The sequence below is a fragment of the Eubalaena glacialis genome, chromosome X (genome assembly GCF_028564815.1).
Source record: "Eubalaena glacialis isolate mEubGla1 chromosome X, mEubGla1.1.hap2.+ XY, whole genome shotgun sequence".
NCBI lineage: Eukaryota > Metazoa > Chordata > Mammalia > Artiodactyla > Balaenidae > Eubalaena > Eubalaena glacialis.
The window spans coordinates 134,641,303-134,657,754 of NC_083736.1; the positions used below are offsets into that span (position 1 = coordinate 134,641,303).

The 16,452-nt window shown below is 39.7% G+C and overlaps 1 protein-coding gene across 1 annotated transcript in view; it reads right to left on the reverse strand.

Annotated features, from left to right (window-relative positions):
- CD99L2 (CD99 molecule like 2) overlaps positions 1–16,452 on the reverse strand; it is a 104,421-nt gene that overhangs the window by 22,795 nt on the left and 65,174 nt on the right. The window contains exons 5-7 of the mRNA XM_061178870.1: positions 3,576–3,644; positions 3,366–3,461; positions 946–1,011 (exon numbers count right to left, since the gene is read on the reverse strand). Coding sequence (XP_061034853.1) covers positions 946–1,011; positions 3,366–3,461; positions 3,576–3,644 — 231 coding nt within the window. The remainder of the gene's footprint in view (positions 1–945; positions 1,012–3,365; positions 3,462–3,575; positions 3,645–16,452) is intronic.

Genomic DNA, 16,452 nt, shown 5'->3' on the forward strand with positions numbered 1-16,452 from the left:
ATACCATCAGAACAGGTTACAACCACAAGTACCAACCACAAATTACAACCCTAACTTATTTTGCCACATCAAATCTGGCTAACACTGTCTCCATACTAGGATCAGATCTTGCCAACATATTAAGATAAAAGGTTTAAATCTTTGGGTGATTTGCGGGGGAACTAAAACTACCTGGCCTTGGGGGAGGGTGTGACTATGAAGGGCTGACACATCTGATACAATTCCATCGACCCAGACCCACGAGTGCATGTGTCCATGTGTATACACACACACACACACACACACACACAAGTGCCTGCAAAATCGGATGAAATCTGAATAAGGTCTGTATGTGACTTAATAACAATATTGTACCAGTGTCAGCTTCCTGGTTTTGACAATGTAACTATAGTTTTGTTAAGATATCAGGGGAAGCTGGGTGAAGGGTACATAGGAATTTTCCTGAACAATTTGTTTATTTTTACAACTTCTTGTGACTCAAACTATCGCAAAATAAAAAGATATTTTAAAAGATATCTGACTCGTTACGGGTGTCTTAAAAAAGTTCTTGTCATGATGAGTTTTGCTCCCCCCATCCCAAGAGTGACAGGCCCCCCAGGTTGGGAAAGCTGTTCCCAATGAGTCCTCTGACCTTCAGTTACTGTAACTGGTGCTGCCTTGGCAAACAGCTTCTGCTAGTATGGACACATTAACCCATGCAGCACCTTGGCTTAAGGAACATCAGGGAAAATGTGTGGCTTTTCCAAACTGGCTCATAAATCCCCCCCTTGAGCTGCACAGTCTCTGTATCATTCCAAGTCAACCCCAAACTGCAAGCAGGGATGTCTAGGAACTAACTACCTTTGATTTCCCAGAGTCTGAGTAAGAACAGCTCCAATCAACCTGGCTGCTGTATAATCCTGTCTTTAACGAGAATAAGGCATCTGGACAAATCGGTGCTCCTACCTTTACCCTTGTCAGGTTTGTATTCACCACCCCCTAATAGGTCTTCAAGATCCTTGTCTGAAAAACCTGGAGAAAACGAAACACACATCTCAATGTCAAACACATTGCTCAGAGACAAGAAATTTGTTACTTAATGTTGTCCAACATCCCCAGAAAGTGACTGCCACTTAAGAGGATCCCTGATGAATGCGTAGGCAAAACTCTAAAGGGGCCCCCAAGATTCCCGCCCACCAGTGTACACACCCCAGCATCCCATGACTGGGTGCGAGTGGAACCATGCATAGGATGGCTATCAACCCGTGATTAGGTTATATTACATGCCGAGGTGAACGGACTTTGCAGATGTAATTAAGTTACCGCATCAGTTTGACTTGGCATTAATCAAAAGGCAGATTTTCCTGGGTGAGCCTGAACTTAATCAAGCGAGCCCTTTAAAACAGGGTTGAGGCCCTCCTGAGCTCAAACACTAGAAGCAACAGACTTAGCCTTCCTCTCCCCCTCCCCGCTCTTCTCTACTCCCCCTCCCCCTCCCCCACCTCCCTTCTCTCCCCTTCCATCTAGTCTCTGTTTTTCTCCTGGTGGTCTTTCTTTCTTTTTTTTTTTTTTAACATCTTTATTGGAGTATAATTGCTTTACAATGGTGTGTTAGTTTCTGCTTTATAACCAAGTGAATCAGTTATACATATACATATGTTCCCATGTCTCTTCCCTCTTGCATCTCCCTCCCTCCCACCCTCCCTATCCCACCCCTCTAGGTGGTCACAAAGCACAGAGCTGATCTCCCTGTGCTATGTGGTTGCTTCCCACTATCTCCTGGTGGTCTTAAAGAAGCCAGCAGCCACTTGTTCTAGAACTGCAAGGAAACGGTTCTCTGCCAACGAGCACACGAGCTTGGAAGACAACCCAACCTCAGCTGAGACCCCAGACCTGGATGACACCGTGACTGAAGGTGTATGAGGTTCTGAAGAGAAAAACTCAGCGGAGCCGTTCCTGAACTCCTCACCAAAAGAAACAGCTTGTGATCATTTGTTATGGTGGCAACAGAAAACTAATACAAGGAAACCGAAAAATTAATTTTATTATAGCTCAACCATTGAGTACACATCTTTTAATATTCTGTGATGAAATGGGAAGCACGCTTACAGCATTTCTGTTCCACTCCAAAGTCCTATAGTTGACTCAAAAAAGCACATGTGTGACTGTTTCAATTCTGCTTTGTATTAGCTGCTTTCTGTCATGAAAGACTACTTTTACTAGAAAGAAAGAATGATGGGCTAACTATGGTTATGGCAGCTTGAGGATTTGGCAGATGTTTTCTTGAAAATGAATGAAATGGGGCTGTCACTTTAAAGAAAACCACTGGCAGTACTTGTTGCCAGTGATTATATTTCAAACAAAAAAGAGAATTTTGAAAAATCTATATCTACCACTGCGAGCTTAACAACTTTCCAATACTTAAAGACTTTTTCTAACGAGATGGTGGTGATATTAACAAATGTGAATTTGGGGCACTGCATAATGAAATATGGCATTATTTGGAAGGTCAAAAGACTTAAGAACATCAATATTTTCCAAATGACCAATGCGTAATGCACAAAACCATGAATGGGTAAAAGTTCCACTAAAAAGTATGTGAGAATCCCTGGGGAGTTTAATGAAATCAACTATGGAAAATTCGTTGATATGGTTTCACATTCTACACTGCACTTAACCTATAAGAAACAACCAGTGGTCGAGTTTGGGTGTCTTACCAAAGAAAAATGATGTGAATCAATGATCTGAAAAGTCTATTAAAATATTCTTCCCCTTTTCAATGGCGTATCTCTTATAAAGCCAGATCTCCTTCATGTACATCAACTGTAACAACATATCACAACTTGAGCCCAGAAGGAGATGGAGATGTGAGAGTCTAGCTCTTCTTTTTTTGGCCGCACCACAGCATGTGGGATCTTAGTTCCCCAACCAGGAAGTGCGGAGTCTTAACCACTGGACCGCCAGGGAAGTCCCCTAAGCTTTCCTACTAAGATAGGCATTATAGAAATTTGCAAAAATGTACAATGATACCACTTTTCTCACTAAACTGTCTTTATCTTGCCATAGTTATTTCTCATAAAATATGCTATTTATGTTACTAACATGTGTGTGTTTACTGTTGTTCATTTTAATTTTTTTCCAGTTTTAGATTCGAAGATGATAAATATCAATAGATGTGACCCACATCTCAATAGAGATTCTCAATAATTTGGGGAGTCCTGAGACCAAAACGCTTGAGAACCACTGTTGTAGGGTTCTCCTGGGCCTTGAAGTGCCCCCAGCTCTGCCAGGCCAGGAGTGGCTCTGCGGGCTGTTGTAGTTAATGAGCTACACCCTGACCAGGGAGCTACAGCACTGGCCTGTGCCTTCAACCAGTTATGACTTACCTCCTCCTCCTGCACTCGGCTTCCTGTGGCCATGATCTTGATCATTTCGATCATCCAAGGCATCGGCCAAGTCAAATTCTTTTTCTTCAGGGGGCCCTAAAACATAAAAGACAAAGTCAGTTGGTTAAATTACAGGTAGCTCATTTGGACATGGCCCCAGAGAGCTCCACGGAGTCTTCCTTAGTGCCCTCCTCAGAACAGCCGTGTTACCTGCAGGCTTTGCCGGAGCTCTGGTCGCTCCCGGTCTCCTGGTTGTGGTGGTGACATGGTCCCGTCTCTCTAAAAGGGGGAAGGGGGACAGCAGGGGGAGCACAATTAGTAACAACACACAGCAGCCACTGCACGGCTCAGGGAAGTCACAGCATGAGTACAGCACTCCTGTCCTGGTCCTTGAGGCCCCTCTAATGCCTCTGAAGAATCACCTTGAGGATGACAAAGAGATGTAAGAAGGTTTACATGAGACGAGTTCTGCTCGTTTTTCTTCACAGGATGGGTGGTGAGGTGGACATGATCCCACATTTGATCTGGTGATTAGTGGAGCTGGGACTTGAGCCCAGATCGACAGGAGATGACCACATGCTTCAGGGGGTTCCAGAGCTTGAGCACAACCCCTGAGAGCTCCAAGCCTTGGTTGTCACCACTCTCAACCTGGCACCGTAATCACAGATGATACTGCCCAGGGATGAAGTGACGTTATGTTCCCAGTAGAGTATGGGAGTGTCTCATAAACTGAAAGTGGTTACAACACCAACAAAGTATTTTATATAAGTGTGGTTACTGCTGTTAATGCTAGGTCTTTCAGCTCAACCATATTCCTTTAAAATTGTGGACTTCTTGCACATCAATTACGTAGCATGCCACACATGAGTTTTCCAATAGTTTTTCTTGAACTTCAAGACTCCCATAACTGTTCCTATAATTGGAGGTAGCAGAGGGACAGGAAATTTAAGGGAAGGGAAAGGCATAGACAGTGCTGTATACAGTAAGCACTTAGAATAGAAACAGCAATGCTTGTGGGGAAAAAAACCTCAACGACTTTTACAGATCAATAACGTAATCCTCAAACTGCCCAGGTAATTTACAATGCATTACCTATCTTTTTTGGATAGAGCCTTGGGGTTGTCTATGGATCAAAGAATTATAAGTCTGAATCTTCTGGAAAGAGTGTTAAAAACACAGTAAGACATGACCTGCCAGTTCTCACTAGCAATAAAGGGGGATGTCACATAATGATAAAGGATCAATCCACCAAGAACACATAACAATCATAAATGTGTATGCACCAAACAACAGAGTCTCAAAACACATGAAGCTAAAACTCACAGAGCTGAAAAAAGAAATAAACAAATCCACAAGTATAGCTGGGGACATCAATACTCTACTATCAGCAACTGACAGAACTACTAGAATGAAAACCAGCAAGGATATATAAGAACTAAACAACACAATCAGCTAACAGGATGTAACTGGCATAATGGACACTACCCAATCGCAGCAGAGTAAGTAACTATAATGGACTATAATGGAATCAAACTAGAAACAACCAAACCAAAAACAAATAAGAGAAAACAAGAAAATCTCTAAACACTTGGAAATAAACAACACACTTCTAAATAAAACAAGGGTCAATGAGAAAGTCTCAAAATGAAATTTTAAGAATAAATAGCCCTAATGAAAACAAAAATACAGCATATCAAAATATGGGAGATGTAGCTAAAGTAATGCTGAGAGGGAAGTTTACAGCACTAAATGCTTAAATTAGAAACAAAGAAAGGTCTCAAATCAATAATCCAAGTTCCTAACCCAAGATACTAGAAAATGAAGAGCTAGATACTAGTAAAACAAACCCAAAGCAAGCAGACAGAAGGAAATAATGTAAGAGCAGAAATCAATGAAATTGAAAATAGGAAAGTAAAATAGATCAACAAAACGGCTTGTTCTTTGAAAAAGTCAGTAAAATTGATACACCTCTAGCCTTACTAACAAATATAATTGAAGAAAAAACCCCAAAATACTAATATAAGGAATGACAGCAGATATCATTATAGATTCTGCACTATTAAAAGGATAATAAGAAAACGCTATGAACAACTTTATGTATTTGACAACTTAGAAGAAATGGACCAATTCCTCAAAACCCACAAACTATCACAACTCAACTCAATCCCGTGTTCACGTAATGTAAGACTAATATTGTTAAGATGACAATACTACCCAAAGTGATCTACAGATTCAGTGCAATCTCTACCAAAGTCCAAAACAGTCTTTTGGGCAGACTTAGAAAACCCCATCCTAAAATTCATATGGAGTCTCAAGAGACCCCAAATAGATAAAAGAATCTTGAAAAAGAAGAAGAACTCACTTTCCTCATTTCAAAACTTACTACAAAGCTACAGTAATCAAAACAGTGTGGTACTGGCATAAGAACAGACATATAGACTAATGGAACAGAACAGAAAGCCCAGACATAACTCTATGGTCAATAGGTTCTTGACAAGGGTACCAAGAAACTGAATATCCACATGCCAAAGAATGAAGTTGGACCCTTACCTTACACCATATATAAAAATTAATTCAAAATGGATCAAAGTCTTAAACATAAGAGTTAAAACTATAAAACTCTTAGGAAAAAACATAGGGGAAAATCTTCATGGTATTGGATTTGGTAATGACTTCTTGGATGTGACACCAAAAGCATAGGCAACAAAAGGAATAATAGATAAATTGGCCCTCATCAAAACTAAAGCCTTTTGTGCAAAGGACACTATCAAGAGAATAAAAAAACAATGCCAGAATGAGAGAATATATTCATAAATCATATATCCAGTAAGAGATTAAAATCCAGACTATATAAAGGACTCCTACAACAATTAAAAAAATGAGACTTAAAGATGGGCAAAGAACTTGAATAGACATATCTTCAAAGAAGATATACAAATGGTCAATAAGCACATGAAAAATGCTCAAAGTCATTGGTCATTAGGGAAATACAAATCAAATCCACGAGGAGGTACCACTTCACACTCATTAGGATGGCTATTATCAAAAGAAAAATGAAAAATAACAAATGTTGGTGAGGATGTGGAGAAATTGGAACCCTGGTATGTTGCTGGTGGGAATGTATAAAATGGTGCAGCTGCTGTGGAAAACACTTTGGTGATTACTCAAAAATTTAAACGTAGAATTACTATATGATCCTTTGATTCCACCTCTAGGTATAGGCCCAAAAGGACTGAAAGCAGGGACTCAAACGGATACCTGCACAATGTTCAATACAGCACTATTCACAACAGACAAAAGGTAGAAACAACTCAAACGTCTGTCAACTTATAAACAGATAAAATATGGTATATACACACAATGGAATACTACTCAGCCTTATAAAGGAATGAAATTCTGATACATGCAACAACATGGATAAACTTTGAAAACATTATGCTAAGTGAAATAAGCCAGACACAAAAGGACATATCTTGTATGATTCCACCTATTTGAGGTACCTAGAATGGGAAAATTCTTAGAGACAGAAAGTAGAACAGAGGTTAGCAGGGGTTCAGGGTAGAGGAAAATGAGGAGTTACTGTTTATTGGGTACAGAGTTTCTGTTTGGGATGAGGAGAAAGTTCTGGAAATGGATAGTGGTGATGGTTGTACAACACTGGGAATGTACTTAATGCCAATGAACTGTACATTTAAAATGGTTAAAATGGTAAATTCTATGTTAGTATGTTTACCACAATAAAAAAATAATTCAACCTAGATGAAAACACAATCTGAATATTTCTATAACCATTAATGAAACAGAATTTTTAATTTAAAAGCTCCTACAAAAAGAAATTTCCAGGCTTTTTGATGGTTTCACTGGTAAATTTTACCAAGCATTTAAAGAGGAATTAACACCAATTTTATAAAACCTCTTCCAGAAAATAAAGAGGAGGGATATTTCCCAACTTATTTTATGAGGCCAGCATTAACCTGATAATAAACACAGAAAAAGACTGTATTAAGAAAAAAACTACAGCCCAATCTCTCTCATGAACTAATATATAAAATCCTCAACAAAATATTAGCAAACTAAACAGAATGTATAGAAAGAATTATACATCATGAACAAATGGGACTTGTTCTAGTTATGCAAGGCTGGATCAACATTTGAAAAACAATGTGCCCTACAATATCAGCAGCCTAAAGAAGAAAAAAATCATATACAGGCATACCTCGGAGATATTGTGGGGATGGTTCCAGACCACTGCAATAAAGCGAATATTAATAAAGCAAGTCACATGATTTTTTTTGGGTTTCCCAGTGCACATAAAATTATGTTTACACTATACTGTAGTCTATTAAAGTGCAACAGCATTATGTCCAAAAAAAAATGTATGTACATTAAAAAATATTTTATTACTAAAAAATGCTATCCATAATCTGAGCCCTTCAGGGAGTAGTAATCTTTTTGCAACAGGAACATCAAAGATCACTAATCACATACCACAGCAAATATAATAATAATGAAAAAGTTTCAAATAGTTTTGAATTACCAACATGTGACACAGAGACACGAAGTAAGCAAATGCTGTTGGAAAAATGGCACCGATAGACTGGCTCAATGCAGGGTCACCACAAAACTTCAATTTGTAAAAACGCGATATCTGCAAAGTGCAATAAAGTGAAGCGCAATAAAACGAGGTCTGCCTGTAATCTTATCAACATGGAAAATCCAATACCCATTTATGAAAAAAATTCAGCAAATTAGGAATAGAGGGAAGTACTTCAACTTCATAGAGAGCATCTAGAAAACACCCATAGCTCTTGTCAGACTTAATGGTGAAAGACTGAACACTCTCTCCTGAAGATCAGGAACAGGCCAAGGCCATTGTTCTCACCACTCTTATTTAACATAGCGGGGGAGGTTCAACATTGCAATGAGAAATAAAAGACATACAGATTGGGAAGGAAGAAATAAACCTATCCCTATTTGCCGATGACATGATCATCTACATAGAAAATTCCAAGGAACCTACAAAAAACGATTCCTAGGATCAGTTAAGTGACTTCAGCAGGGTCTCACAATATAGGAGCAACAAATATCAAAATCAATCATATAATAGCAATGAACATACGGAATCTAAAATTAAAACACATAACCATTTTAAATTGTTCCAAAGAAAATGAAATACTTAGCTGTACACTTGAAAAACATGTACAGGACCTGCAGGCTGAAAATTACAATATGCTTAGGAGCGAAATCAAAGAAGACATAAATAAATGGAGAGACATACTGTGTTCATGGATTTGAAGACTCCCTTAAAGACATCAACTCTCCCCAAATTCAACTACGTATTTAACACAAGTCCTATCAAAATCCCAGCCAGGTTTCTCTAGACATAAATAAACTTATCCTAAAACTTGTATAGAAAAGCACAGGCCCTAGAATAGCTAAAACAACCTTGAGAAAGAAGAATAAAGTGGGGGGGGGGGGTAATCAGCCTACCCAGTATTAAGGCTTACTTTATAGTTACAGTAATCAAGACAGTGGCAGAAGGGTAGACACACAGAGCAGTACAACAGAACGAACTACCTAGAAAGACCCGCCCAAATATGCTCAAGATATTTCTGTTAAAGGTGCAAAAGCAACTCAATGGAGGAAGGACAGCCTTTCCAACAAAAGGTGCTGGAGCAACTAGGCATCTATATGCAAAAATAATGAACCTTGATCTAATCCTCACACACCTCATACAAACCCTAACTCAAAATTGATGACTTTTTTGGGTATTAAATGTAAATCTATAGAACTTTCAGAAGGAATGCTATGAGAAAAATCTTCAGGACTCAGGGCTTGATGACGAGTTCACAGACTTGACAATAAAACCATGATCCACAAAAGAAAAAAATGGATAAATCAGATGTCATCAAAATTTAAAATTTCCTTTTGTGAAAGACTCTATTAAGAAGATGAAAAGACAAGCTATAGAGTAAAAGAAAATATTTGCAAAACACATACCCATCTAAGGACTAGTGTCTAGAATATATGAAGAGCTCTCAAAATTGAACAGTAAAATCAAACAATCCGATTAAAATGGGCAAAAGACATGAAGAGACATTTCACTGAAGGGTTTACACGAATGGCCAATAAGCACATGCAATCAGGGAAATGCAAACTAAAACCACAATGAGGTATCACTACACACCAATCAGAATGACTAAAAAAAAATAGTGATAACACTAAGTGCTGACAAGGATTCAGAGAAAGTGGACCACTCATTTATTGCTGGTGGGAATATAAAATGGTACAGCTAGTCTGGGACACAGGTTGGCAATATTCTTAAAAAACTAACCCTATGACTACCATAGAACCCAGCAATTACCCACCTGGGCATTTATCCCAGAGAAATGAAAACTCATGTTCATACAAAAACCTAGAGCCCAAAACTGGAAACAACCCAGATGACCTTCATAAATAAACTGTAGTACATCTACATCATGGAATACTATTCAGCAAGGAAAAGCAACAAACTATTGATACATGCAATGCCTTGGATGGACCTCAAGGGAATTATGCTGACTGAAAAAAAGCCAATCCTCAAACATTACATACTACATGATTCCATTTACATAACATTTTCTAAATTGCCAAATTCTATAGATGGAGAAAAGATTAGCACTTAGGGACAGGAAATGGGGGTGGGCACAGCAGAAGGGAGATAGTTGTTTTTATAAAGCACAGCAAGAGGGTCCTTGTGATCATGGAACTGTTCTCTGTCTGGACTACCATGGTGGATATATGACCCTACACAGGTGATAAAACTGCATAGACGTGAAGACACACACACACAGACACGAGTACAAGTAAAACGGAACATCCGAATAAGATCACTAGATTATATCAACATCAATATCCTGGTTGTGACATTGTACTATAATTTTTCAGGTGTTACCATTGGGGAACTGGTATAGTGTGATGGGATCTCTCTGGAGTATTTCTTACACCTTCATGTGAATTTTACAGTTAGCTCCAAAGAAAATGTCAATCAAAAAATAGTTAATGATTGATTTGAGCATCGTAGTCATTTCTGATAGGGAAAAAAAAAAGGTCTGACACGTAAATGGCTGGTCTTCAGGGGTGCACAAATGTCTATTATCGACCTTAAAAACTAAGGAGCAAATCGTGTAGACCTCACCTTAGGGGAAAAGAGCAGTAGGTAAGAACATCTAGAAGGGAGGCGGTACATACAAGGATGTTTTCCAGACAAATGAAGCCGATTCCTTCCTGATCCCAATGGTTCATACAACACCGAAAATCTTCCAGAGAGAATATCTTTACAGAGCAAACAGCACAGCTCTTTTTCTCTTTGAAATGAAGATACAACGTACACACTTCCTAGAGGGCCTGGGTCACTACTTTTCTGTTATCACACTGTGCTTACCTCTTAAAGACCAGCCCCCTTTTCAGCTTTCTAGATCACTGGAGCGAATCTTCCACGGATGAGGAGGCCTGTGCCGGCACCCCTGCGGCCAGGTGCACGAGCTGACCCTACACTCACCTTCAGGTCATCACCACCTTCCTGGGCAAACACTTCTAAGAGCCACACACACAGAGGAAGAGGCCCTTGGGGTGAAGCCAGGATGCCTGGGCCCGGGCCAGCTACACTGCTGGCTTATTATAAACGTAATATATGCTCAGTAGAAAAACGAATCCAATGGTGTAGAATCCTAAGAAAGAAAATATAAAAGGCAGCCAAATCTATCCCCACAGGTAGCTACTCTCAATCTTTTCAGATCTGCATGTGTCTGTCTCGCTCTCTCTCCATGTCTCTGTGTGTGTGTGCCCCTCTCTCTGTGTCTCTCTCTCTTTCATGTCTCTCTCCGTGTCTGTCTGTGTCTCCCTGTCTTTCTCTCCCTGTGTCTCTCTCACCGTCTCTGTGTGTGTCCGTGTCTCTGTTCGCATCTCTCTCTGTGTGTCTCTGTGTGTCTCTCTGTGCATGTCTCTCTTTCTGTGTCTCTCTCTGCCCATATGTCTCTCTGCATGTCCGTGTCTTTCTGCGTGCGTGTCTGTGTTCACATACTCTTAAATTTGATAGAAATCGATTCATACTACATATATCCTGTTCTGTAACTTGCTTTTCTCATGCCAGTTCCAGAGATCTACCTTATTCTTTGAAATGGCTGCAGACTATGAATGGTTTAGAATTTATGTATTCAACTGTGTTATTTAAGAGTGTTTTAATTTTGGGCCGATACAAAACACAAGAAAGCTGCAAACACCATTTCAAATGTACCTCTGCACGCATGCATAACTGTACCCAGATGGAAAATGCTTTGAAGTAGAACTACTCAAAGATGTTATCAAATTGCCCTCTCAAAAGGTTGAACTAATTTATACAACTGTCTAGAGAAGTGAAACTGTAAAGGTATAGCTCAATACAACAGAAGACATAAAATGATCTTCCCGCTCGCCCCAACTCCACAAATACATGTTCACTGCACATTAACACTGACGAGATCATGGATTCGAATGAAAACACACTGATGCCACATAAATATGTAAGGGCATCTTCTCAGTCAGTAGTTCACAAAGAGTGTTCCATGGACCCCAGGGGTCTGTCAGGTCATAACTATTTCCATAATCATCCTCAAATGTCCTTTGCCCTTTTTACAGGGTTGACATTTGCACTGTGATACAAATGCAATGGTGAGTAAACCTCCCGGCCCTTTGCCTGAACCAAGGAAGTAAGGAGCACCAAACGCTATGAGAAGTCATTAGATCCTTCGCTATACAATAACAGTTGAAAGAGAAGGCCAGTTTCACTAGTGTCCTAGATGAACACGGTAGGCAGAACTCGAAGATAGCTGCCGAGACTCCCGCCCCCTGGTGTACACACCATGTATAATCCCAGCCTGCTGAGTGTGGGAGGGACTGAGTTACTTCCATGACCAGGTTATGACATGGCAGAGGTGAAGGGATTTTGCAGATACAATTAAGATGCCCAATCCATATGACTGAATTACTCAAAAGGCAGAATATTCTGGGTGATTTGGACATAATCAAGTGAGCCCTTGAAAAGAGGGCTGTAGGCCTTCCCTGAGCTAACATTAGAGGTAGCAGACTCTCATTCTTTTGCTGACCTTGAAGAAGCAAGTGGCCATGAGTTCTATAGCTGCACAGAATGGAATTCTGCCAACAATCCCAACCTGTGAATATGTCACCTTATGTGGGAAAAGGGACTTGGCAGATGTAAGCTAAGCACCTTGAGATGGGGAGACTGGTCTGGATCATCTAGGCAGGCCCAGTGTGATTACAGGAATACTAGTAAGAGAACGAGACCAGCAGGAGAGTCAAGGAAGGAGATGTGATGATGGAAGCAGGGGTGAGAGTGAGAGAGAAATCTGAGGTTGCTATTCTGTTGGCTTTGAAGATGGAGGAGGTATCCAACAAGGCAAAACTGCAGGCAAAGGCGAGGAAACAGGCTACAGCTTCCAAAAGGAAGACAGCCCTGCCCGTACCTTCACTGTAGCCCAGTGAAACGCAAATCATATTTCTCACCTCTAGAACTATAAGATAATCAGTTTGTGCTGTTTTAAGCCAGCACATTGTTGTAATTTATTACAACAGCAATAGGAAATACCTAAATAAATACCTAAAACTGTGGAAGCAACTTTGGAATCGAGTAATAGACAAAAGCTGGAAGAATTTTGAGAAGCATGATAGAAAAAGCCTGACTGCCTTGAGCCGACTTAGTAGAAATATGGATGTTAACAACTAGTAACAGCTAGTGAAGATTCAGAAGGAGGTCAGGAACATGGTAGAGGAAACCTATATCATACTAGGGAACATCTAAATCAGCATGAACAGACTGTTGACAGAAATGTGGATGTTAAAGGCTTTGCCAGTGAGGTCTCAGATGGAACCAAGGAAAATGTTATTGGACGCTAGAGGAAAGAAGATCCTTACCATGTAGTGGCAGAAAACTTGGCTGAATTGTGCATCCTGTAGTTACGTGGAAAGCAGAACTTCTAAACAATGAACTTGGATGTTTTATCTGAGGAGATTTTCAAGTAAAGTGTTAGGGGTATGGCCTATTTTCTTCTTGCTGCTCATAGTAAAATGCAAGAGGAAAGGAAGAGATTGAAGGAAGAACTCTTGAGCAAGAAGGAACCAGGACTTGATGATTTGGAAAATTTTCAACCTATCCTAATTGCCAAAAAATGCTAAAATTAGGGGACTCACTGTCAAGAAAGCAGGCTCTGGGGAGAAAGTCAATGGTGTGGCTGGAAAACATTATACGAGTACCTTGGAAGGGTCAAAAGGTCAGATTAAACATAAGATTATTCATGGATCCCCTTCGCCATCTCAGCAGAAGCCAGAAGTATAGATGGCATTATCCAAGAAAGATCTGTGGAGGAGCCTCTTTCCCAGTGGGTGATCACCACTACATACATGGGAAACCCATGGAGTTCTTGAGAATTTTACAACAGCAGGAACACTGCCAGCCTGGAATTAAAAGGGACAGAAACAGAAAAAAATGTAAGAAGGCTGTTAGACGCCCCAAATTCTACAGGCAGAAAATAGGCTGATATAACTACTCAGCTGCAAACATGTGCTATTTTTCCTGAAAAAGGGAGGCTGATTCTGAGGGCAGAGCTGCAAACTCGGAACGTAGAGCTGTGAAACACAGTGCATCATCCCTAGGCCTGGAACCTAAAGGACTTGGATTTGGGAATTTCTTGAGACTGGTGAAGTCTTCTTCTTTTTTTTTTTTTTTTCCACTTAAAGCTTGAAATCTTTTTACCTGATGTTTTCTCACTTTTGTAAATTGAATGCCTATAACCATTATTTTATGCCTGTCCGTTGTATTTTGGGGAGCAGATAATTTGTTTCTTGACTTCCATAGGTTTGTAGATGGAGAAGTGTTAGAGCCAAAGCTTCACCCATGCCTGACTTATATAATTTAGATGATGAGATTTGGGACGTTTCTGCTTATGAAATTACGATGAGATTTTGCAATTTGAGTTGACGATGTAATGGGATGAAACTTTTAAAGAAGTTGGAATGGACAATGTATTTTGCAGGTGGAAGGGACATGAAGATTTGTGAGCCAGACGGCAGATGTGTTAGCATTAAAATGTCGCCCCCAAGATGTCAATGTCCTAATTCCCAGAACCTGTGAATATGTTACCTTATGTGGCAAAAGGTTTTGCAGATGTTTTTAAATCAAGGACACTGAGATGGGGAGACTATCCTGGATTATCTGGGTGGGTCTGGTGTAATCACAACGGTCCTTAAAAGAGAAATAGAGAAGCAGGAGGGTCACAGTCAAAGTAAAGATGTGATGACAAAAGTAGGGGTGAGAGAGAGAAAGATCTGAAGATGCTACCCTACACTGCTGGCTCTGAAGATGGAGAGAGAGGGCCATGAGCCAAAGAATACAGGCATCCTGAAGAAGCTGGAAAAGGCAAGGAAACAAGAGACTCTACAGACTCTACTAATTCTGTAGAGTCTCCAGAAAAAAAAACAGCCCTGCTGACACATGGATTTTAGCTCACTGTGATCCATTTTGGATTTCTGACCTCAATAATTATAAGATAATAAATGTGTGTTTTTTAAGCCACCAAGTTGCCAGTAATTCGTTAGTGCAGCAACAGGAAACTAACACAACCTCAAACCTCAGATGAGACTCTAGCCCCAGCTGACACCTGCATGGCAGCCTCGTAGGAGATACAGAGCAGAGGACCCAGCTAAGTAGAACCCAAACTCCTGACCCAGGGAAATAAGAGAATGAATGGAAATTGTTTTAACTCAATAATTTATGGTAACTGATTATGAGGCGATATAAAATTAATAGGAGGGAGTAGCAAAAATATTTCATTAGCGCTCAACCTTGAGTATATCAACTTTTTAACATTCTGTGTTATGAAATGGGAAGGACTGTTAAAGCATTTCTGTTGCACACCAAAGCATCACAGGTGACTTGAGGAAGGTCACTTGTGTGATTGTTTCAGTTTTCAGCTGAATTAGCTGCTTTTCTCATGGGAGAACAAATTTATTTCAAAGAGTAAATCACAGCAAACTGTGTCTATTCATATTTGAACATTTGCCAAAAATTTTTTTGGAAAATGAATTAAATGAGCCTGTCAATTCAAGGAAATCAACCGACAGTATTAGCTGACAATAAGAAAATTTAGCTTTCAAAAAAATATACACAACTTTGGAAAATGTGTAACTGGCACCATGAGCCTGTCAGTTTCCCAATAAAGATTTTTCCTATCAGATCACTGGTGATATTAACAAATATGACTTTTGAATATTGCATAAGGAAAGGTGTCATCATTTAAAAGCTCGACACAACTCAGGACACTAATGTTTTCCAGATAACGTATGTAGGACGTTACAAAATCATGAATGGGCAAAAGATTCATTCAAAGCGTAAGAAAGTCCAACGAGGTTCAATGAAAACAAATAAGGAAAGTTTACTGATATGCCACTTAGCCTTAAGAAACCACAGCTTCTCCAGTTCTGGTGTCTAAATGTGCATGTGAACATTAATTAAAAAAAAGAATAAGCAGGAGTGGCTATATTAATAGTGGATAAGGGAAACTTCAGAGCAAGGAAAGTGCTAGAGAAAAAGAAAGGGACATAATGATAAGAGGATAAACCTATCAGGAAGACATAATGATCCTAAATTTGTATGCACCAAAAAATCAGACTCAAAATACATGAAGCAGAAACAGAGAGCTAAGAGGAGATACAAATCCACAACTACAGTTGGGGAATTCAACACCCTACTCACAGCAATTGACAGAACTACTAGACAAAAAATCATCAAGGATGTAGAAGAACCAGTAAACACAACCAACCATCAAGATCTAAGTGACATATAGAGAACAGTCCACCCAACAACAGTAGTTATAATGATGGAACCGTTCTGTGCCTGACTATCATGGCAAATACACAAACCTGCACATGTGATAAAACTGCAAACAACTAAGCACACACGCACACAGAGGTGAGTACAAGTAAAAACTGGGAAATCTGAATAAAATGGTTGTGACAAACAAAACAAACACACAGATACAGAGAACAGAATAGTCAT